At 40.4% G+C, this 16,743-nt stretch overlaps 1 protein-coding gene across 3 annotated transcripts in view; it reads left to right on the forward strand.

Moving 5' to 3' along the window:
- NUP210 (nucleoporin 210) overlaps positions 1-16,743 on the forward strand; it is a 117,703-nt gene that overhangs the window by 11,084 nt on the left and 89,876 nt on the right. For all 3 annotated transcript variants that reach the window (XM_073352190.2, XM_073352193.2, XM_073352191.2), the window contains exons 2-3: positions 12,369-12,505; positions 13,409-13,540. In XM_073352190.2, coding sequence (XP_073208291.2) covers positions 12,369-12,505; positions 13,409-13,540 — 269 coding nt within the window. The remainder of the gene's footprint in view (positions 1-12,368; positions 12,506-13,408; positions 13,541-16,743) is intronic.

Genomic DNA, 16,743 nt, shown 5'->3' on the forward strand with positions numbered 1-16,743 from the left:
CTTGACATCTGATTTGTGTCCATTTATTCTTTTATGTAGAGACTGTCCAGCTTGGCCAATGTACATGGCAGAGGGGCATTGCTAGTGCATGATGGCATATATCACATTGGTAGATGTGCAGGTGAACGAGCCTCTGATAGTGTGGCTGATGTGATGAGGCCCTATGATGGTGTCCCCTGAATAGATTTGTGGACACAGTTGGTAACTGGCTTTGTTGCAAGGATAGGTTCCTGGGTTAGTGGTTCTGTTGTGTGGTGTGTGGTTGCTGATGAGTATTTGCTTCAGGTTGGGGGGCTGTCTGTAAGCAAGGACTGGCCTGTCTCCCAAGATCTGTGAGAGTGATGGGTCATCCTTCAGGATAGGTTGTAGATCCTTGATGATGCGCTGGAGAGGTGTTTTAGTTGGGGGCTGAAGGTGATGGCTAGTGGCGTTCTGTTATTTTCTTCGTTGGGCCTGTCCTGTAGTAGGTAACTTCTGGGTATTCTTCTGGCTCTGTCAGCCTGGTTCTTGACTTCAGCAGGAGGGTATTGTAGTTGTAAGAACACTTGATAGAGACCTTGTAGGTGTTTGTCTCTGTCTGAGGGGTTGGCGCAAATGCGGTTGTGTCATAGAGCTTGGCTGTAGACAATGGATCGTGTGGTGTGGTCTGGATGAAATCTGGAGGCATGTAGGTAAGCATAGTGGTCAGTAGGTTTCTGGTGTAGGGTGGTGTTTATGTGACCATCGCTTATTAGCACCGTAGTGTCCAGGAAGTGGATCTCTAACAGACTCCAAGGAGAAACTGCTGAGCTTGAATTAATCTGCAAACTAGATACCATTAACTTGGGTTTGAATAGAGACTGGGAGTGGCTGGGTCATTACACATATTGAATCTATTTCTTTAAGCTAAGTATCCTCACACCTTCTTGTCAACTGTCTAAATGGGCCATCTTGATTATCACTACAAAAGTTTTTTTCTCCTGCTGATAATAGCTCATCTTAACTAATTAGCCTCTCACAGTTTGTATGGTAACTTCCAACTTATCTGTGTGTGTGTGTGTGTATATATATAGATATATATATCTTACTATATGTTCCATTCTATGCATCCGATGAAATGAGCTATAGCTCACGAAAGCTTATGTTCTAATACATTTGTTAGTCTCTAAGGTGCCACAAGTACTCCTTTTCTTTTTGCGGATACAGACTAACACGGCTGCTACTCTGAAATCTTTTCAAGTTTTTCTCTGAAACCAGAAATGGTAGAAACTTACCATTGGTATGCATTTTTTTTCAACATGAAAGCTCAGATTCTCATGTAATTAAATGACTTCTAGAGCTGGGGTTTCAAGAAAAGCACAAAATATCATGAGTCACATGAGAAAATTATGAAAGACGACAAAACTACAAGTGTGGCTTTAAATGTACTTCTGACATTTCAGGAGTCCATTGCTTTCTTGAGGTGTTACTGTTACTCTAGCAGGAAAGAATAATTTTTGTAAATTAAGTTTTAATCTAGATTTGTGATGTTTCTAAGTATAAACATCATATATAATACTGGTATTTTTTTTGCAAAACACTGTACCTACAGAGAAATGAAGACAAAACTTAATTTAAAAAATGCTCCAAATTTATGGTTACTTTCTAATCATACTGGGGGAAGGGAAGCATTCAGAAGCAGTGATTTTAAAATAGCAATGCTCGCTGGCTGAACTCTGTATCACACAATTGCAAAACCTCTTTACATTGCAAATTAACGTGTGGGATTTATATTTAAGTTCACATGTGGCATATAAATATGCTTATATTCTTGGAACACACTTATATCCGCATCTCTTTTGTGGAAATGGAAAGCATCACGACACGGACCTCTGCTGATAATGAAGTATTGCTGTGTTAAGAAATATTACTGACTACGGGTCTGATCCAATGCCTATTGGAGATGGTGGAAAGTTTCTGTTGACTTCAGTGGGAGTCAAATTGGGTCCTAAAGCCTTAGAAGAAGATTGTTTTAATAATGCTGAAATAATAACACAGGATTGAAAACTTATCCAGACACCCCCTGTGCAGAAATAGACTAAAATTGTTAGCTGATGACTGATACAAAAGATGGGCAACAAGGTGTTGGGGCTACATCGTGATGAGAGCACAGTTGCTGGAGCTCTGTCTCGGTACTGCCACTGGACTCTACTTAGGGTTCACTCTTTCATTGCCACTGGCAAGTGGGCATTTGATAAACTTGAAGTCTGTCTGCCCCTTACCATGATTCCAAATAGTTGCAGTAAAATTGACCAGTCTTGTTCATACTCTTAGGAAAGAACACTAGGAGAATTATTATTACTATTATTCTTTAAATAGAACGCTTAAATGACTTCAGTAGATGTTGAGGGCACTCTGCACCTTTCAGGTTCATGCCCTTTTTTGTGTCAGGGTCTGTCTTTTCGTTCTTGAAGCACTTCCATATCTCTGCTGCTGTAGAAGTAACAATCTTTTATAATTTTTGTCCATGATCAGAAAAAGAAATGTAGAGTAAACATAAGATATATTTAAAATAATGTAAATTAAATAATGGAAGGGTCACTGGAGCATTAAATTAAAGGAATGAGCAGGGCTGGCCAAATTAATTATACCTCCTGTGGATCTTTGTGCTGTTCAGTGCACATCTGACAAGATAAACATGCTTACTACATGGTTAACTTTGCCATGTTAGCATGTACAGTGCAGCCTATCTTCTCTCCAATCACTGATGACAAGGGTAAGAAATAATAGTGTATCAAGTGTCAGTCCCAAGACAAAAAGAAAAGGAGTACTTGTGGCACCTTAGAGACTAACAAATTTATTTGAGCATAAGCTTTCGTGAGCTACAGCTCACTTCATGGGATGCATTCAGTGGAAAATACAGTGGGGAGATTTATATACATAGAGAACATGAAACAATGGGTGTTACCATACACACTGTAACAAGAGAGTGATCACTTAAGATGAGCTATTACCAGCAGGAGAGCCGGTGGGGCGGGGGGGGGGCCTTTTGTAGTGATAATCAAGGTGGGCCATTTCCAGCAGTTGAGAAGAACGTCTGAGGAACAGTGCGGGGGTGGAGGGGGGGAATAAACATGGGGAAATAGTTTTACTTTGTGGAATGACCCATCCACTTCCACTCTCTATTCAAGCCTAAATTAATTTATCCAGCTTGCAAATTAATTCCAATTCAGCAGTCTCTCGCTGGAGTCTGTTTTTGAAGGATCTACAGCTTATCCTGAAGGACTACCCATCACTCTCACAGATCTTGGGAGACAGGCCAGTCCTTCCTTACAGACAGCCCCCCAGCCTGAAGCAAATACTCACCAGCAACCACACGCCACACAACAGAACCACTAACTCAGGAACCTATCCTTGCAACAAAGCCCGTTGCCAACTGTGTCCACAAATCTATTCAGGGGACACCATAATAGGGCCTAATCACATCAGCCACACTATCAGAGGCTCGTTCACTGCACATCTACCAATGTGATATATGCCATCATGTGCCAGCAATACCCTTCTGCCATGTACATTGCTCAAACTGGACAGTCTCTATGCAAAAGAATAAATGGACACAAATCAGACGTCAAGAATTATAACATTCAAAACCCAGTCGGAGAACACTTCAGTCTCTTTGGTCACTCGATTACAGACCTAAAAGTTGCAAATCTTCAACAAAAAAACTTCAGAAACAGACTCCAATGAGAGACTTCTGAATTGGAATTAATTTGCAAACTGGATACAATTAACTTAGGCTTGAATAGAGACGGGGAGTGGATGGGTCATTACACAAAGTAAAACTATTTGCCCATGTTTATTCCCCCCCTCCAGCCCCCACTGTTCCTCAGATGTTCTTGTCAACTGCTGGAAATGGCCCACCTTGATTATCACTACAAAAGGTCCCCCTCCGCCACCCGCTGTCCTGCTGGTAATAGCTCACCTTAAGTGATCGCTCTTGTTACAGTGTGTATGGTAACATCCACTGTTTCATGTTCTCTATGTATATAAATCTCCCCACTGTATTTTCCACTGAATGCATCCGATGAAGTGAGCTATAGCTCACGAAAGCTTATGCTCAAATAAATTTGTTCGTGTCTAAGGTGCCACAAGTACTCCTTTTCTTTTTGCGAATACAGACTAACACGGGTGCTACTCTGAAACCGGTCTCAAGACAAGAACCTGGGTGTCTTGGTTCCAATTCCACAGTCCATCCCTAACTCCCTGAACTAAACTGCTTTCCAGCAAAGTAACTGAATCTGTTATCCCAAATGAAAAATATGGGTGATGATAATTTATACTTGCATGGTTCTTTTACATCCCTACATCTCAAATCACTTCACAAAAATGGATAGAAACCATTATCCCCATATTATAGTTCACCTTCCTGAGTATAGAAGATTAAAGCAATTTGCATGAGAGTCTCTGTGGTCTAGCAGATAACATACGGGTCTGCCACCTCAGGGCAGTGCTCTGTTCCAAAAACGGTTTTACATATTTTCTTCAAGCTTTGCAGAAACCTTTGCTTTTTGAGTAATCTGGCAATTTTCAGGGCAAACTAATTTTCCAGGCCAAAATTATAGGGAATGAAGAGAGCACTTTTTCTACTGTAGTTGGTTGCACACTTTACTGTGGAGAGTTTATTGCAGGGGTCGGCAACCTTTGGCACGCAGCCCATCAGGGTAATCCGCAGACAGGTCTTGAGACATTTTGTTTACATTGACTGTCCACAGGCACGGTCCCCCGCAACTCCCAGTGGCCGCGGTTCACTGTTCCCGGCCAATGGGAGCTGCAGGAAGTGGCGGGCCGCAGGGATGTGCTGGCCGCTGCTTCCTGCAGTTCCCATGGACCTTTACAGGGTGAAAGCTATAAATTCTCCTCTGGATTGGAGAGGAAGGAGGGGTTAATTTTTCCCACCTCTTGGCAAACCAGTTTACTTGAAAAAAACTAGGAGTACTTGTGGCACCTTGGAAACTAACACATTTATTTGGGCATAAGCTTTTGTGGGCTAAACTCCACTTCATCGGATGCATGCAGTGGAAAATACAGTAGGAAGGTGTATATATATACACAGAGAACATGAAAAAATAGATGTTGCCATACTAACTGTATGCCCACCTTAATTAATTGGTCTCGTTAGAGTTGGTATGGCAACACCCATTTTTTCATGTTGTCTGTGTATATATATCTTCCTACTTTATTTTCCACTGCATGCATCCGATGAAGTGAGTTTTAGCCCACGAAAGCTTATGCCCAAATACATTTGTTCGTCTCTAAGGTGCCACAAGTACTCCTCGTTCTTTCTACTGATAGACTAACACGGCTACCAGTCTGAAACCTGTTTACTTGAAGTGAAGGTTTGAATGTGAAGGAGCCTTCTTCTGAATCCGTGAATTTTTGGGGGGAGAATGGGGAAAGAGGAAATCACCGCAATGGCTGGCATCGCACTAAGCTGAACAGCCATGCAATATTCTTAGACTTGCGTGCTCCCAAGATACAGTGGCATGAGTTCTCACCAGGCATGCAGCCATACCTTGACTCTCCTTTTGATGATTTATACAGTCAAACCTTAATCTGTTTTGATTGCATTCTAATATTTGGATTATCTCGTGATTTAAAAAAAAACAACAATTAACTAGCAGGCTACAAGCATGTTAGCCTTCTGTCTGTACTCTCTCTAGCTTTTTGCATAAACGTTTCAGCAGTTATAATAAAATACTTTTTGGCCACCTGTCCATGGCAGTTACTTTTGTTATCTTTTCCTTTTTTAAAAGTCCAGCCAATATTTCTAGTTTGGTTGGATCAAAAACTTTCTTTGTGGAGAATTAACCATTTTCCTTTACCATGAATAGGTTGCTATCCATAACCTCTTGGGAATGGGCTATTCTATTTTAGAATTTGTAAGGTTGCCTGGGAAATCTATGAGAACAACAGCTGCAGCAGAGAAATGCCACTTTTTCAGAACCGCAATGTGATGGCTATTGTAGAGCTTTTCTGAACACCAGGAAAGGTTCAATAGTATCTAGACAAAGATAGGCTAACTACAGCAGTGCAGGGGAAAAAATGTTTGTGAAGAATCTCTGGGTGTCTGGCTGTGCGAGAACTTGGCTATTCATGTATTTAACAAACCTAACATGCCTGTACTCTGCCTCCGTTGAATATAGATTTAATGAAAAACTGCGATCTTGTTCTAACGCACAACTGTCCCATACACTTTATTATTATACATTTATGTAATCATAGAATCATAGAATATCAGGGTTGGAAGGGACCTCAGGAGGTCATCTAGTCCGACCCTCTGCTCAAAGCAGGACCAATCCCCAATTAAATCATCCCAGCCAGGGCTTTGTCAAGCCTGACCTTAAAAACTTCTAAGGAAGGAGATTCTACCACCTCCCTAGGTAACGCATTCCAGTGTTTCACCACCCTCCTAGTGAAAAAGTTTTTCCTAATATCCAACCTAAACCTCCCCCACTGCAACTTGAGACCATTACTCCTTTTCCTGTCCTCTTCTACCACTGAGAATAGTCTAGAACCATCCTCTCTGGAACCACCTCTCAGGTAGTTGAAAGCAGCTATCAAATCCCCCCTCATTCTTCTCTTCTGCAGACTAAACAATCCCAGTTCCCTCAGCCTCTCCTCATAAGTCATATGTTCCAGACCCCTAATCATTTTTGTTGCCCTTCGCTGGACTCTCTCCAATTTATCCACATCCTTCTTGTAGTGTGGGGCCCAAAACTGGACACAGTACTCCAGATGAGGCCTCACCAATGTCGAATAGAGGGGGACGATCACGTCCCTCGATCTGCTCGCTATGCCCCTACTTATACATCCCAAAATGCCATTGGCCTTCTTGGCAACAAGGGCACACTGCTGACTCATATCCAGCTTCTCGTCCACTGTCACCCCTAGGTCCTTTTCCACAGAACTGCTGCCTAGCCATTCGGTCCCTAGTCTGTAGCTGTGCATTGGGTTCTTCCGTCCTAAGTGCAGGACCCTGCACTTATCCTTATTGAACCTCATCAGATTTCTTTTGGCTCAATCCTCCAATTTGTCTAGGTCCCTCTGTATCCTATCCCTGCCCTCCAGCGTATCTACCACTCCTCCCAGTTTAGTATCAGCTACATACAAAAACCTCAAAACCATAATTATTCATTCAGAAGCTTTTTTCAGTTTTAGGTCAAGACAAGAGGAGGAAGGGTCCAAAATATCACTTCAGTGAACTTAAAAGGAAACAATATGTCAAATAATTGCCTGCATTTAGGAGATGCATAATGTTAATTTTGCTAAACACAGTCCCAGCTAAAATTCTGGAACAAAACCCATTATGCTTTGGGGAATGTACATCTTGTTTTCTTATATTCTACCTAGTGAAGCTAAAGGCAGAACAATCCACAAAATTAAATCATATTTTAGCTAGAGCAGTGTACTGTAATACTCAGTGAAGGCCAAATCATGAGAGACTTACTAAGATTAAAACCCCATTGTCGGTTTTGCCTAAGAAAAAAATGAATGATAAAGATCTTTTGGATTTAACAATGTGATAGATTTGATTTCAGTTGGCATTCTAGGTCTGATGTTCAAAAGCAGTCACCGGTGGCTTAACTCTGCTCCTGTTGCTGTCCAGAGGTGGGCCAACTCACAGCCCTACTGAAAACCCCACTCTGAGCAAAAGCTTCACCCTTGGCTACTCTCACTGTGTCCATCTATTGCATTTGCCTCTAAAACATAGGACAGGATGGAAATCTGTTTGCTACTCTTTTTCTTAGTACAATGAGAATTGGTCTAAGAGAGGATCGAGTAGACTTAAGAAAACAAAAACAAATAAAACGTCCCCTGTAGGTTTAAAAACTCATGCAAATAGGGAAATTCTGTTCCATTGTGAGGAGGGCAAGGCTGTGGTTCAGCTTGAACATCTTACGATTCCCTGGGAATCTGTTTGGAACCATAATTTGCTGATACAGATAAAATTGCTTCTATGTTATTTTGGATGCTGTGTAGTCAGTTTGGTATATAAACAGTAAATTGGGTCCTGAGATTCACTGTGAATACAGCACCAAACATATTGTTCAATCAAGTCTCTGTTGAAAGGCTTTACATGCCAGTTGATGTTACTGTTTCCATCTGGCTACATGTCTGTAAATGTTTCTAAGTCAAGTCCTGAAACATTAGATGAGCTGATAATTATTTATCTTCAGAGAGACTTATTTTTGCTAATTATGCATTCTGAAGAGCAGTTATTCTGTGGTACTTAAACTGTGCAGTCTGAACTTATCTATAAATTGATGCAAGAGTATTCACCAAAATAATGCTAAAATTATGGGGAAGGACATACGTTTGTCAATACTTTAAAATGGATTATTAACAGCATTAAATATGGTTAGACATAATCACCCATGATACCCACTTACTTTTGTTCCTCTACCATGGCAGATAGTTGAATATTATTCTTGTAATTTTGCAGTACAGTAACTCCCCACTTAACATCCTCTCACTTAATGTTGTTTCGATCTTGCATCCCTGCTCAGTTACAGAACATGCTCCATTTAAAGTTGTGCAATGCAACCAAACAACGTTATAGCAAAGCTTGCTTTGTCCACAGCACCTCCCGCCCGCCGGCAGACCCCGTGGATCAGCGCCTTCCCCCTCCTCCCCCTGCCTCCTGCCCGCGGCAATCAGCTGGCTTGCAGTGTTCAGGAGGGAGGGGGGAGGTGCGAGGACTTAGCACGCAGGCTCCCCCTGCCTCTTGAACACCGCAAACCAGCTGATTGTTGCCGGTAGGGGGGGAGGCTGCGTGCCGAGTCCTTGCTCTTCCCCCTCCCTCCCCTGCCCCCTGAATGCCACAAGCCAGCTGATTGCCGTGGGCAGGGGGGAGGACGCAGCGCGCCTCCTACCTTGCTCCCCTGCCTCCTGCCCGTGGCAATCACCTGGCTTGCAGCATTCAGGGGGCAGGGGAGGGAGGAGGAGCCTGCGTGCTGTGTCCTCGCTCCGCCCTCCTGAATGCTGCAAGCCAGCTGATTGCCGTGGGCAGGAGGCAGGGGAGGGAAGAGCGAGGATGCTATGTGTGGAGTAAAGGGGTGGGGGGAAGAAGAGGTGGGTTAAGGGTGGGAGTTTGGGGGAAGGGGTGGAGTGGGCGGGCCGAGGGTTGAGCCATCCGCCCCCCTCCCCCCGGTGCTTGCAAAGTAGGGGACGCAGCTGCTCATGCTGCGCAACATGCTTCTCCTACCCTATGGCACCTTCAGCCTCCTTGCCTGCCTTGTTGTCTCCAGTGCCAGTGGGCTCTGCCTGTGTGGGGTAAGGCCGGGGCACCTCTCAACTATAGTACTGTACTGTATGGCAAATTTTTTTTTCTCCTGGAACCTAACCCCCCCCCCCCCCATTTACATTCACTCTTGTGGGGAAATTGGATTCGCTTAACATCGTTTCACTTAAAGTCGCATTTTTCAGGAACATAACTACAATGTTAAGAGAGGAGTTAGTGTATTTGTATAGGGACAAATTTAGGGCCCAATCTTGTCCCGCTGATGCGAGTTTTGCTACTGACAGCAATAGGGACAAGATTGGGTGTGTAAAGCCTAAAACTTAAAAAGTTGAACATAATGAGGTAGAAGGTACTGAAGTCAGTGGGAGTGCTGAGCAGTCACCTGAAAGTAGAATTTGGCCCAAACTGTTGGAGTAAAACAAATGTTGGGACATAAATTACATATTTCTTTTGTTTTTCCCTCCCTCTTCGCTATTCTGCTTCTTCCCACCAGCACCACGCAAGCATTGTTTTTACTGCTAGACGCTATTAGCGGTTTTAATATGTAATTCAAGAAGTCCTACCAGGTACATATTGGTAGAATCTAATGTTGAAACATTAGTAGCTCTTTTAGCATCTAATTACTGGCATGCTGTCCCAGGAATTAAAAACACTGCAGTAGTTAGGATGTGGAATAAATTGGGGAGGTATGTGTTGCTTTGTGAAATAGTGAATTGTTTGTCTATATCACAAGACTAAAATTAGCTCTGTGGAGGGAAGAGCATAACAGAGTGCAAGACACTACTGTAACAACATTTTTTCAGTTACTGTCTTCATCATCCAACCTACAATTATTACGCCCTATTTATGGGCAAGTGTAGATGGGATTCTTATTAGTGAAAATTAATGTATAATATTTTCTCTATCAGGACTTGACTCTCACACTTTTAAGTACATAAACTTAATTGTTTTCTGTTTATTTTCAGACTTAGACAATTGATCAGTTCTTAAACTGCCCATAAATAACTGCTGATAGCTGTTCATTTGTTGTGGTTTGGTGTGATTTTTGTTTTGTTTTGAGTAGGCCAAATCCTGGTACTTGTTTCAGAAACATCAGTGACAGTTGCGCCCCGTTCTTTAAACCTAGTCCTTACTTGGGCCAAACATCTGTTGGAGTCATATTCATTAATACATTGACTTCAGTGGTGGTCATTTTGCCTAAGAACAGCAGGGTTTGGCAAGCAGATATGCAAAACCGTATAAATCCCCACAAATCTGCATTTTCATGTGCAATTCCTATAATTGCAAACCAAGTACTTGTGTACTTTACAGATCCAGTACTTTACTCATACCTTTAAATTGTAAGCTGCTTAAAGCCTTTTGGTCATGTGTTTGTTCAGTGCCTGCTATGGTGGAAATCTGGTCCTCACCTAGGTACAACTCAGTGCCAACTGTGTACAATGGTTACATGTCCATTTCTACAGTTATACATGTTGTGTAGTTTTGAAAATGTATTCTAATTCAAACCTTATTGATCCTGAAACTGATCTGTTGTTACGTGTTTCATTTGAGGAACCCAACTGTGAGACTTGCAGAGTCTCTTGAACTTCCATTGATCCTGCTTGGAGTTGATGGTGTTCAGTATGTTGTAGGGCTGGATTCAATATTAAGATGGTGATTTTTGTTGTTTAATGTTGCAGTGGGACAAAGAATTATTTATTCTAATTAATATAACAAAGGTGGTTCTGTGTTCTCCTTGGCTGGATAACTAACTGAAAGAAAACTGCAAGTACTGCAAAATGCAGTGTGGTGGTAATGTGTTTATAATGGGCATGAATTAATCACAAAGGAAGGGGCTAATTTCTTGATATGGTTAATTTGTTAATATCAAATCCAAGCCTCAGGTTTGGAGAGAGAGTTGATGGAAAATCAAAACATTTCTGTTTCAGGTGATCTCCCATAGATCATTGCTTTGTGAAACTTTTCCAAAAATTGCCATTATTTGGAAATAATTCCAAAAACAAGGTCAGTTCTTCAGCCGGTATAAATCAGTGTAGCTTTGCTGTTTCCACCAGCTGTGGATCTCACCCATAGTTTTGATTATTATTTTTGAAGAAAACCCAATAACCAATCAACTGTGCTTTCATCATCACCATGAAGTCGCCTTAGAGAAATCCACAATGTTTCTAGCTGTGACTCTACACCCCCCTCCCCGCCAATCCCGCTTCTATTCAGGCCCTTGCAACATTTAAGAAATTAAAAATTTGGGCCCCAGTCCTGCAATGAATTCCGTGTGGACCCAGGGGCATGCAGAACTCACTACAGGATTGGGGTCTTGCTTTTTAAAGAAACACAATTTTGAGCAAAAATGGAATTGGTCAAATAATTTATAATGGTTCAAACTGTTGTGTTAATTTAAATAGCACCAAATAGTATTATACAAGCTTCTAAATCTAAATTGCATTGCATACATTAACTAGATATTATATCACATGTGAATTTCTTAATTAGAAAAATGTTACTCATCACTTTTACTATTAATGGGCTCTGCCACAGCGAATCTATGGATAATTGTGACTTTTTGTAATTGGAAAAAACCTGAGTCATCATCCATACCTTTGCTATGGAAAATGCCAATTATGATTGCAAGTGAGGAATAGCATTTATCTTATGACGGTAATTGATAGACTTAATCTTAGGTTGCACTTCATATTCTGTTTGCATTTTATCTTACTGTCTCTGCTTCTAAGTTGTTAAAACACAAGATGAAGGATTTTTTGGCTTAGTAAATGCATAGGATTTTTTTTTTTTTTAAAGCAAAATGACTAGCATAAGCTGGCGTTCTTGTGCTGCGGTGAAGGGTATATAGATATAGCAATAGGCTTAGGGCATGCTTTTTCCCCAGAAGTGCTGACTAACCTCAACTCTGGTTGAAATCCCTGGTAGATGTGGGCACTCTGCACGTGCAAAAGTCAGTCCCATAGCTTATAATATGAAGACACAGATTTTACATACGGTAATGGTGGTGGTGGTTCAGATAAAAAGGTTACTGTTGCTTTTAAATAAGAGTCTGTGCATTTTCCATGATAGCTGACTAACATTCCAGTAACTTTCAGTGATATTCTTGTAGGTCTTCCACAAGGCCAGAAGTTGCCAGCATAGAACCTGCAGATCACGATGAACGCCAGTGTTCACAAAAGGCTGTTGTCCAGGCACGTTCATCGCAGCCAACACGTCTGACAAGTATAATTTTTGCTGAAGATATATGTACGTTTTCAAATTTTTAAAGTCACATTTTATTGTGTGGGTTAAAAAAATTGTACAATACTGCAGGTCTATGAGCCCTGTGACATCTTTAAGGGATACACACATATACACACTGTATATGTAACAAACAAACATCCATTCATCTGTGCACTTATATATAAGCAAAGATCACATGAACCCTGTTCCGCAGAGGTCTCAAGTCAATGTGGGTAAGGCATCTGAAATCTTCAGGGGTGGGTGATAGGTGTATCTGAAACCCTCACAAATCTGGGGATTCCTAGAAGTGAATGTTTCAATTTTAATTTTACATAAATCAGTTTTAGATATTTGGGATTTGGAAAATTGGAGTTTACTTCCATGCCTTACATCAATGCAGGGTACTGTCTGCCTTTAGAAAGAAAGATATGCAAAGTAGATGAGTTAATAGACATTTATTTGTAACGTAATCATTGTATAATAAATTGGCTATGTTATATTGCACTTTTCATCCCAAAGGAATGTAGGGTGTTTTATGAATGATACGTGTAGGGGGATTTTACCCATTTCAGTCACTGAATTGTGTCCAGGGAGCTGCTATTCTGAACCAGCAACACTCTACAAACATTTTCTGGAGGGGAAATAATGCAAATTTTCTTCACTGACAGTATGATGGGCATTGCAAATCCCACACAAACACTTTTATTTTGAGCTTAGAAGGGAGGAACTACTTCTCCTGTCTTCAGGGCCTAGTTTGTTTTTCAATAGCATTCAGGACCTGGATTCCATTCCCTGAATGGCAAAGCTTTGTGCTGCCCTTCGTTTAGATCTGCCAACTGGTTAATATGTTCATCTTATTTGCTTAATAATTTTGGTGGTGATCATGCTCAGTGCTACTGACTTCATGTTTTCTATTGTTTCCTTAAGTGACTGGTCAAGTGCTTCGTTGTGATGCTATAGTTGACATAATTCATGGCATCCAAATTGTGTCCACGACAAGAGAACTTTATCTTGAAGATTCACCGCTGAAGCTGAAAATTCAGGCTTTGGATTCTGAAGGTCAGAGGCTTACTATTAAGATGTGAAAGTGTTAATGAAGTCATACATGTGTGTGTGATGTACTCTGCTCAGACTTTACCTAGGACAGGACTGGATGTTGGAGCCCAACCCGGACAATGTGTAGGAGAATTGTCCTGTTGGCGCACAGATACTAACTTATTGTAACATTTGTGGTTAAGTATAAGAGGGCTGACCAAGCAATCCCAAATATCCAGATGGGCCAGTTGGACACTGTTTCATATCAGACAATTCCTGTTTAATTTTTTCTGTGTTGCTCAGGAATCAACTTTAGTATTGATGGCATTTCAAATATCAGAATCCCATATAAACATATTTACATGTAAAAGCTCTAACTTCAGGGAAAGGGGGTGAGAGAAACAAAAAGCAGGAAGCAATAACATTTGCATTGCTGAAATGTCACATCAATATTTGGCTGGTCTGGTCAGGGCTACAAGGAAGATTGAAGCAGTAGTGATACAAGTCTGTGAACTGCACTGTAGATTGATAGGGTTTTGCTAAGCTGAGGCAAGGAGGATGCATTTTTAAGGCAAACCTGTAAAAAGACATTTTATATAAGGTCAAACAAGTTTAATGTGTCTTTTGTTCACATTTTGTTCACACTTCTGTCCCTATTCCAGCCACCAACAGCTGGGCTTCATATCCCTCAATCTAATATCATCTAGATTTTTTTTATAGTTGTTTCCACCAACATAGGGTCTGACCCACTGAAGTCAGTGAGAGTCTTTTCAGTGACTTCAGTGGAAGATGGATTGGGTCCTTTGTATCTAAGAGGAAGAGGAAACCTCTACTTGCCATAGTGTATGTAGTAATCTGAATGCCCTCAGGAACTTCAGACCTTGCTTCAGCAGCTCAATTCTACACACAAAACAAAAGGTTTTTAAAATACTTAATGAATTAAGGAGGCCAGCCGACTTAAACAGCAGTAGAAGCTTGATGTTTATAGTTTGGATACTAGAGGCCTAAACCACATATGTCTACTTATAAATCATAAAAGCCAGGCTCTGTACTGCAAAATATCAATAGGTAGAACTGTTAAACTTCCTTATTCTATTTGTAATTCCAGAACCTTGGCGTGGTGTTTCTGTAGATTCTCAAACATACTCAGCTGACAAATTTTCTTTGGGAGCCATCCAAGTTAAAGTTTGAACAGAAGCTGTGGTTTAAAACCCACAAAGAACACTATAATCTAAATTGCTGGAACAAGATGTTCACTAGGAGCCTAAGTTTAAACTATCAAGCTTAAATTAATGGAAACAGTGATTGCTCAGCAGCTCTGAAAATCACTTTTTTTTAAGTGATTAACTTAGGAACTCAACTTTAAGAATTTTGCTGGCGACTTTTAAACTGCTATCGTGTTCTCTTACAGTACTTTCTACACATTCATCTCCTTTTGCAAACATTGTTCCTCTACTAACAGATGACCAAGTTTTGGAACATGAGCAGAGTTATTGAAGACAGTCTTTACATTTCAGAGATGCTCTCTTTTCATTTAAGAAAACTGAATAAATGACTTTTAGACAATTTATTATTTATTCTTTTGCATACAAGAGGAACAAAAATAAAGGGAAAAAATAAGCTTGTAATTGGTGAACAGTTGAACACTGCAAAGGGCCTGTAGCTGGCTTTTACTTTGGACTTCTGTTTATATACATGATTATATTTGGTAGATTTTGTAGTAACTTGTATGTTATTTCATTTACTCACATAATGTGATGTTAGGGAATTTTTAAAAATGTTATCTTTGGTTCAGACTGACCATATGCTGTACCTCATTATTGCATCTTGTATGAAAGATCAGGTCATGCATTACTGTGAACCTCTGGTCCTGTGACAGAGGATGCTGTAAATAGCAGTACCTAGATATATAGTTCAGTGGTGCCTCCCCTTACACATACTTGTTTGGAATTTTGTAACACACTTAACATCCTAATGTATTGTGTGCAAATTATTTTTGTTAATGCCAGTAAAAAAGGAAGAAGACACTTTAAACATGCACATTAAATATGTCTAACATGTATTTTTTTCTGATGATACCAGTTACGGTGTGCTGTTTAAATCGGCACTTAGCACTTTCCCCAAATAGTTTTGCAGCATTGTTGAAAAAAATTAGGACAATAGTTACACCATGGGGAAGTTGGCCTCATGAATGTATGGAGAAGGGAGATGATATTCAACCAATCTTTGATACGGTGAGCCAAATTAGTCTCGGTGTAAACTCTTGCACATCACCCATTATCTCAAAATAGCTTTATATCAAGGCACTCTGTAAACACAGAGAATGTTAATGTTAAAGCCATTATGTAAACTTTTAAAAAACTTAATCACAAAATTACTGTGCATGTACATGTCTTCATAGCTTCTAGACTTGATTCATTTTTGTACAGTGTAAAATGAATCAAAATTCTGATTCACAAGTTCTGGACTAAACTTCCTACCAAATATTTTAGGAAAGTAAAGTTATTTTGTTATGCTTGACATGAATTATGGAGACTTAAATACAGTGAAAGCTTCTCGTTAAATGCTTGAACTTCCAATTGTTGGTGACAGAGTAGAACTCTTAAGATTAAATTCCATCTCAACATTTTAAAAGTGCCATAACATTAGCTTAGCTCACATGATTAGTCTTGAGTTCAAGAATAGCTATTTACATTTGTAAGTGTTTGTTGGACCAAGCCAAACCTGCAATCTTTATTAAAGGCAAAAGTCCCATTGAATTCATTGGGACTCTTATCTGGATAGGGCCTGTGGGATCAGGGCCCAAAGTAATTTCATATATAGGATTCCAAAAGCTGCTGGAACCGTTGCAGTTCCATGATGAACTCCAGTCTTATCATAGCTCAGTGTAACAAAGAGTTGGTAGGGCTGTTGCTTTAGAACTGCTGTCATAGATCTGTTAGCAAGCGCAGGGTGGGGTATCTAAAATGATTTTTTAAACTCCTGTCCAAACTTAATCTTTACTTGATTGATCAGTGTGTTCTTGGCGTAAACTCTGTGTAAGGATTAATGGATGCTAATCAAGTCATAGTGGGACTAAAGTGCTTTCAGTTTCTAGCAGGCAGGATGAAATTTAATATATCGTGCCACTCTTTTTAAATTATACTTCGGGCTAAATCCTGCTACTAACTAAAGTCTAAATGGAGTTTTTCTATTGACTCCAGTGAGACTAGGATATGACTTTCTAA

This window comes from Lepidochelys kempii, chromosome 7, assembly GCF_965140285.1.
Source record: "Lepidochelys kempii isolate rLepKem1 chromosome 7, rLepKem1.hap1, whole genome shotgun sequence".
Lineage (NCBI taxonomy): Eukaryota > Metazoa > Chordata > Testudines > Cheloniidae > Lepidochelys > Lepidochelys kempii.